The sequence below is a fragment of the Bufo gargarizans genome, chromosome 7 (assembly GCF_014858855.1).
Source record: "Bufo gargarizans isolate SCDJY-AF-19 chromosome 7, ASM1485885v1, whole genome shotgun sequence".
Classification (NCBI taxonomy): domain Eukaryota; kingdom Metazoa; phylum Chordata; class Amphibia; order Anura; family Bufonidae; genus Bufo; species Bufo gargarizans.
In genome coordinates this window covers 137,878,943-137,887,434 of record NC_058086.1, presented here as the reverse complement: position 1 = coordinate 137,887,434, position 8,492 = coordinate 137,878,943, and the positions used below count along the sequence as shown (strand labels likewise).

The following is an 8,492-nucleotide window of genomic DNA, read 5'->3' as shown; positions in this document are numbered from 1 at the left end:
AGCTGCTGGCTAAGGACCTGTGGTGATTTGCGTCCTTTGGAGTCATCTCCCTTGCCATCTGCTCCTATCATGGTGGACAGCAGTTTGGAATTCCAGATGACCAAGATTATTGACACTTGAGTTCTCTGGGGGGCCATCTATGGGATGCACTTCTAACTGGCACATGATTAGGGGGCCATCTATGGGGGCACATCTTACTGGCACATTATAGGGAGCACTGTGGGGGTATTTATGGGGACACATCTTACTGGAAATTATTGGGGGGCACTGTGGGGGCATTTATGGGGGCACTTCTTACTGGCACATCATTGGGTGACACTATGGGGGCACTTGTTACACATTATTAGAGGCATCACATTACATGGGGGGCTCTGTATATGGGCATTTTATACTGGGGCACATTATGGTGGGTACTATGGAGAAGGGGGGAGAGGAGTACTATGGGGTTATCTACGGGGGCACTAAGAAGGGGTATTTTATACTTGCAAATTATGGGGGAAACTTAGGGCATCTACTGGGGCACTATATATGGGGCATTTTATACTGATATATTATGGGGGACACTAGGAGGAAGGGAGGAGAGGAGCACTATGAGGGTATTTTATACTGACACATTATAGGGGCACTATGGGGACATTAGCTAAACTGGGGCAATTAAAAGAGGGTATTTTTGCACTGTCACATTATAAGGAGAATTATTACTAGTGGGGCTCATTATGGTGGGCTTTATTACTACTGGGGATCTAGGAGGGAACATGATTACTAGTATGGGCACTATGGGAGCATTATTACTTCACAATTATTTTTGTGGGACGTTATGTTTACACTATTAGTGTCAGGAGCACTATTTGCAGCATCTGAGGGGTTAAATGATGAAGGACAGCGCTAGAGATGACCGAATTTATGAAAAGTTTGATTCGGCTGATTCGCCGAATAAAAAAATTAGCGGGTGCATTGACAGGAAGCTGTGATAGCAATGCCCACCGTCATTGTACCCCTCAGATGCCGCATTCATACATGATTGTGGCATCTGAGTGTAAAAACTGTGTGAAATTAGCATAACTTGAAGAGGCAGATCTGTAGTGAAATCTTGTGCAGCTCGAGATTACGTCACCACACACGGGATTTCAGGCCAAGATCTTCAATCAAGATGGTGGCTGGCGGCCTGTCGTGAGCAAATGGAGGAGGTATGAATTTTTTAGTTTTTTACACTATTTCCGATTAAATCGATTTGCTAACACGAAGCTTGAGTAAATTCGGCTTTAAAGCGAATCTAACTTATCCTGAAATTTAGATCGAATTCCACTTTGTGGGATTCGATTCGCTCATCTGTAGACAGCGCGATCACAGTTGCCAGTCATTGAGTCCACTTCAGGCAATGAAAAGCTATTCCTCCCAAAGCAATTTGTGACAAATCAAATTTCTTGACGAAGTTCGGCAAAGCTGCCAAATCAAATTTTTCAAAACTTCGCCCATCACCGCACTACTTGTTACAAAATTAACCAGACATGGATTCTTGTTCATGCTCTATCAATATTAGAAGTTTTCATGTATTGTCACTTGAGTAGTGGGATTATTAGGCAAACTAACATCGCATTTCGTTAGGTCATGTTTACATCTGCGTCTAAAGGCTTCGTTAGCGTTCTCCATTGCAGATTCTGTGAAAAATGCAGGACAAAATAGTGCAGCATGCTGAGATAATTTGTCCAGTAAAATGCAGGGTCACATGACAAATACCTAAAGGATTTTATAGTCAATAGGATCTGTTGGGTGTTGCTTGAATCGGTCACGTGAGTTATCTGGTTTTTCTTTTAGATTTTTAGTTTTGGTGTAAAGCTTCATTCACACGTCTGTGCTCAAATCTGTGAGAAGGTGGTCAATGATGCATCCGTGAAGCTGTCCGTGAAGGATCTGTGTTGGGTCCGTGTGTCCGTTTTTTGCTGTCCGTGTTGCATCCGTGTTTCACTGACACTGAACAGCTGAAAAATAATTTTCAAAGCATCTCTTCTTAAAGGGGTTCTGCACTTTCAATTAACTGATGATCTATCAACTAGAGTGGGCGCGGCTAAGCTCTGTTCACTTGAATGGAGCTTAGCCGCGCCCACTGTAGTTGATACAAGCCGTGACGTCAGTGGGCGGGCGGCCTGGCGGTAAACAGTGAAGAGGCCGCGGCGCTGCTGGAGCGCCGCTGCCTTTTCAAACAGCTGATCGGCGGGGGTCCCGGGTGTCGGACCCCCGCCGATCAGAAGCTGATGATCTATCCAGAGGATAGACCATCAGTTAATTGAAAGTGCAGAACCCCTTTAATGATCCGTGAAACACTATTGCAACACAGATGGCATCCGTGTTGCATCTGTGGTTTTCACAGACCCATAGACTATAAAGCCTCATTCATACGTCAGTGTTTCACGGACGTGTGCTGTACGTGTTCTCCACTGACAGCACACATCCCCATTCATTTTAATGTGTGTATTCAGACATCAGTGTTTTAGCACGGTCCGTGGTTCAGTGTTTTTAGCACAGACGCATGCTCTACTTTGTCTGTGTTCATGGATCCATCACGTCCATTATAGTCTATGGGTCTGTGAAAACCACGGATCATTAAAAAGAGATGCTTTGAAAAATATTTTTCAGCTGTGTCAGTGAAATGCGGATGCAAGAGGGACAGCAAAAAACACGGATCCTTCATGGGCAGCTTCACGGATGCATCGCTGACCACCTGCTCATGGATTTGAGCACGGACGTGTGAACGAGGCTTAATGGACGTGATGGATCTGTGAACACGGGCAAAATACAGCATGCGTCCGTGCTGAAAACACTGACCCATGGACAGTGCTAAAACACTGATGTCTGAATACACACATTAAGGCCTCTTTCACGCGACCGTTTTCTTACGGGCCGTTTTTTGCGTTCCGTATACAGTCCGTATACGGAACCATTTATTTCAATGGTTCTGCAAAAAAACTGGAATGTACTCCGTATGCATTCCGTTTCTGTATTTCCGTTCCGTTGAAAGATAGAACATATCCTATTATTGCCCGCAAATCACGTTCCGTAGCTCCATTCAAATCAATGGGTCTGCAAAAAAAACGGAAATGCATCCGTATGTCTTTCGTATCCGTTCCTTTTTTGCGGAACCAACAATTGAAAATGTTATGCCCAGCCCAATTTTTTCTATGTAATTACTGTATATGCCATATGGAAAAACGGAACAGAAAAATAGAACAGAAACGTAAACACAATGGAAGCAAAAAACGGAACGGATCTGTGAAAAACGGACCACAAAACACTGAAAAAAATATATGGTCGTTTGAAAGAGGGCTAAAATGAACGGGGACGTGTGCTGTCAGTGGAGAACACGTGCAGCACACGTCCGTCAAACACAGATGTGTGAATGAGGCTTTATAGAGCAGAACAGAAATAGGATCACTGTGCACACAGCCTCAGTTACCAAAGTGAAGCTTACATTATTTTTAGAGATGATCAAAGTTTTAGAAAACTCGATTCGGCTGCTTTGCCGAATTTATAAAAAAAAAAAAAACACTTTGTGGCGAATAGCGCCGTGCAATGACAGGGAGCTGCGATAGCGCCGCTCCACATCATTTTACCCTACAGATGCCTCGTTCATACATGTAAAACAGTATCTATAAAACATGTATAACAGTGTAAAATTAACAGAATTTTTTTTTTATCATACTTACCGCCATTTGCTCGCGAAGATCTGGCACGAAATCTCGCACGCCCTAAGGTGGCGTCATCACGCTGGCCAGGGTGATGACATCATACGTCACCAGGCACAGGATTTCGGACGAGATCTTCAATTAAGATGGTGGCTGGCCCGTTGTGAGCAAATGGAGGAAGTAAGTATGATTTTTTTACGTTTTTTTTTTTACTATTTCAGGTTAAATCGATTTGCTAGCATGAAGCACAAGGAAATTCGGCTTCACGGCAAATCAAATTTATCCTGAAAATCAGATTGAATTCCACTTTGTTGGATTCCATTTGCTCGTCTCTAATTATTTTCCTTCCTTTCGGCATTTTATTATACAGAACAAAACTGCTACAAAGCATTATGCTCATTTGTTTAATTGGTAATGCACAGATTTACAGTTTGGCATTGACATGAATGGCAACAAATGGGTCTTCGGCTGAACCGCTGATTTTGAAACGTGCCGAGCCAGTGCTGCTCACAGTGATCTGTTTGCCAGTACAAGATGACTCCTTCTTCTCTCCAGAGATAACATCACAGTAAGTGCCAGCTGGAAGTCCAGTGTTCAAGGTAACATCCATGTGCCTGAAAGAATATTTACTCAATTTAAGGGGGCCCATGCAGGTTTTGATCAGCTTTTCTTATGCAATTTGTGAAATCAAATCCAGGAGAGACTGTATAAAAGTCCTTTTACACAGACCAGTATTTCAGACCACCAAACATTCAATATAATTGCCTGGTCATCAGTGAAGATGAGATCTTCATCGCCTCCATTGTACGGGGACAAGTGATTACTACAGCGAACACTTGTCGGCTTTGAAAATCATTGTTCCTGACTATCAGATCACTGTTTGCCTTACACATTCTGTAGCCCAGAAGCAATGAATTTAGGCACCCTCTGAAAGACACGATCACCCGATAAACGAGTAAACTGGGTGATCGCTGGCACCTTCACACAACCCAGTTATCGGGAACAAATGTTTATACAAATGCTCATCTCCAATGATTGGCCTGATTATTGATCCATGTAAAAGCTCAGTTTTCACAGTCTACGAAAAACACTCCAAATAATGGCCACATTTTCTGGACCGAACATTGTGCACCTGACCCGAACCCACAGCATCATAATGATATCTGATGTTGAAAGTTCCTGCCCCACCACTGTTCTAATGTACGTACCGTTATGCCGTGAGTACATCACAGTAGACTTGCAAACAGGCAGGAACTCATAGAATTTTAAATCATTATGACTCTGTGAATTCCAGAGGCGCAACATTCGGTCTAAGAAATGCGGCTCTTGCGAAACTGACCTTAAAGGGGTTGGCCCATCTTACACAATGGTGGAATATCACTAGCATATGCCACCAATGTCTGAAAGGTTCACGTCCCACCCCTGGGACCTGCATCCAACTCTAGAACGGAGTCCGCAAAGAGAAGGAGAGCAGACCACACATGGGCGGCCCCCTGATGATTATTTCTATAGGAGTGCCAAAAATAGCACACCACACAAGCCCGGCCACCTCTCCATTCACATCTATGAAGCTGATGTCCTGGCTTTGCTATTAACAGCTATTTTCGCCAGTCCCATAGAAATGTATGGAGAGCGTCCGCTCATGCACAGGCTGCTCTCCTTCACTTTGTGGGCTCAGTTTCAGAGGTAGGTGCGGATTCCATCCTAGTGATAAGCCACCAATGTGTGAGATGGGACAATCCATTTAAAGGAAACATCAGAAAATGACCTATTGTTTAAATCACATTTTTATATTAAATCCATTTTCAAAGAATTTTTGGTGATGTTATTTTTAATTCTAATTTAAATCTATATTTAAACAAAAACTATAAAATCCTGCAGTTTTCGCAATGGCCACTAAGCCACTTCTTGGCCTGTACAGATCACTTCACTGCAGTTATGCACCATTCTAAAGGTAGTATTACACCAGCAGATAAACGATTGAAGATATAGCGACTCGATAGTAGCGAAAATTTCGCTTATTATACACATCAATAATCGTTCGTACTTGCGGCCAAGATTGTGGACAGATGCTTGGTCAAGACGGTGGTAGGAGATTGTTAGCGAGTAGACGACTCCATAATATATGAACGGATCTATTAGCAAACAGTGATAATCTTTAAGCATGCTGAAAGATCACGATGGACGAGAAACAAGAGATATGTCGCTCGTCTATTACGTTCATACTTATTACATCACATGATTCTTGTTTATTTTCGCTTGCATGTACGAGAAGCTGTACGATATTCACTCCGTGTAATAGGGCCTTTAATCTGCCTGTAATGATTAGGAGATATCACCTCTGTGTATAGATAAGACACGATCCACCATTCATATTAGGTGTTTGTCAAAGCTTATTCTTTCCTCATACAATGACCTCTGCACAGGTCATAGACTATGCCTAGAAAACTCTCCAATAGAAGTCAATGAGATCCACTCCTGACCATTGTGTCTACGGACCATGGGTCGGCCGTAAAGCAATTTTCTTAATGCTTTCTAACTGCTGTTGAGAACAGCTCAGGAAAGATGGCCGCCCCATAATTATGTATAGGAAACAGAAGAAATAAATATGCAATCAGAAAATAAAACCAGATTAGAAAAATATATATATATGTGTGTTGCTATCTGGTTTTAACTGGCAGATAAAAATTTTGGTGATATATTTCCTTTAATCAGGCCAAAGACTGTGTTTCCTGGACCAAACACACATTGCTATTGTGTTGGCTTTTACAAACAAATCACAAAATGCATGTGTTTTTACCATGTTTTTACATGAGAAACATGTTTAATCAATATGGTAAAAGCCTCTGCAGTTTCATCAGTGAAAAAATGCAATCACAGTAAAAACACATGGGGGGGTCATTTATGAATAGACTAGCTGATGAGCCGGCATTGCCCGGGTATTTATTTATTGCAATTTTATATTAAATACAGTGACTTTCACAATGGCCGCCCCTTCAACAGTGACCGCTCCTTTAACAGTGACTTTCACAGAGGCCGCCTCTTTAGCGGTGAACACCCCCTTTAACAATGACTTTCCCAGTAGCTGCCCCATTAGTGGTGACTGCCCCTTTAACAGTGACTTTCACAATGGCCACCCCTTTAATGGTGACCGCCCATCTAACAGTGACTTTCACAATGGCCACCCCTTTAATGGTGACCTCCCATCTTACAGTGACTTTCACAGTGGCCGCCCCTTTAACAGTGATTTTCACAGTGGCCGCCCCTTTAACGGTGACCACCCCTTTAACAGTGACTTTCACAGTGGCTGCCCCTTTTACAATGATTTTCACAATGGCCGCCCCTCTAACGGTGACTTTTACAGTGGCCGCCCCATTAACGGTGACCGCCCCTTTAAAAGTGATTTTCAAGGTGGCGGTCCCTTTAATAGTGACTTTCACAATGGCAGCCATTTTAACTTTTTTCACCCATTTGACAGTGACTTTCACATTGGCCTTCTCTTTAATAGTGACCACCCCTTTCCTTTAACAGTGACTTTCAAGGTGGCCGTCCTTTTAACGAGGACCGCCCCTTCAACAGTGACTTTCACAGTGGCCACCCCTTTAATGGTGACTGCCCCTTTAACAGTGACTTTCACAGTGGCTACCAATTTAAAGTTGACCGCCCCTTTAACAGTGACTTTCACGGTGGGTGCCCCTTTAACTGTGACTGACCCTTTAACAGTGACTTTCACTGTGGCTGCCCCTTTAACAGTGGCTTCCATGGTGATCATCGCTTTAACAGCGACTTTCACAGTGGGCGCCCATTTAACGGTGACCGCCCCTTTAACAGTGACCGCCGCTTTAACAGTGACCGCCCCTTTAACAGTGACTTTCAAGGTGGCCATCCCTTTAACAGTGACTGCCCCTTTAAAAGTGACTTTCATGGTGGGCGCCCCTTTAACTGTGACCGCCCCTTTAACAGTGACTTTCATGGTGACCGCCTCTTTAATGGTGACTGCCCCTTTAACAGTGACTTTCACGGTGGCCATCCCTTTAACAGTGGCTGTTATGGTGACCACCCCTTTAACAGCAACTTTCACAGTGGCCGCCCATTTAACGGTGACCACCTCTTTAACAATTACTTTCACGGCAAGCGCCCCTTTAACAGAGACCGCCCCTTTAACAGTGACTTACACGGTGGCATCCCCTTTAACAGTGACCGCCCATTTAACAGTTACTTTCACATTTGCTGCACCATTAACAGTGGCTTCTATGGTGACCACCCCTTTAACAGCAACTTTCACAGTGGCTGCCCATTTAACGGTAACCCCCCATTTAACAGTGACTTTCAGAGTGACCGCCCTTTTAACGATGACCTCCCCTTTAACAGTGACTTTTACAGTGGCCGCACCTTTAACAGTAACCACACCTTTAGCAGTGACTTTCATAGTGGCCACCCATGTAAAAGTGACCGCCCCTTTAACAGTGACTTTCACGGTAGCCGCCCCTTTAACGGTGACCGCGCTTTAACAGTGACTTTCACAGTGGCCACCCCTTTAATGGTGACCGCCCCTTTAACAGTGACTTTCAAGGTGGCCGTCCCTTTAACAGTGGCTTTCACAGTGGCCGCCCATTTAATGGTGATCACCCCTTTAACAGTGACTTTCACGGTGGCTGCCTCTTCAACAGTGGCTTCCATGGTGACCACCCCTTTAACAGCGACCGTTTAACAGTGACTTTCATAGTAGCCGCCCCTTTAACGGTGACCTCCCCTTTAACAGTGACATTCACAGTGGCCACCCGTTTAACGGTGACCGCCCGTTTAACAGTG

The 8,492-nt window shown here is 43.9% G+C and overlaps 1 protein-coding gene across 1 annotated transcript in view; it reads right to left on the bottom strand.

Annotated features, from left to right (window-relative positions):
* Nucleotides 1-4,070: 4,070 nt before the first annotated feature.
* Nucleotides 4,071-8,492, bottom strand: part of LOC122943777 (pancreatic alpha-amylase-like) — a 127,830-nt gene continuing 123,408 nt past the window's right edge. Inside the window, exon 10 of the mRNA XM_044301804.1 lies at nt 4,071-4,294. Coding sequence (XP_044157739.1) covers nt 4,105-4,294 — 190 coding nt within the window. The 3' untranslated portion in view covers nt 4,071-4,104. The remainder of the gene's footprint in view (nt 4,295-8,492) is intronic.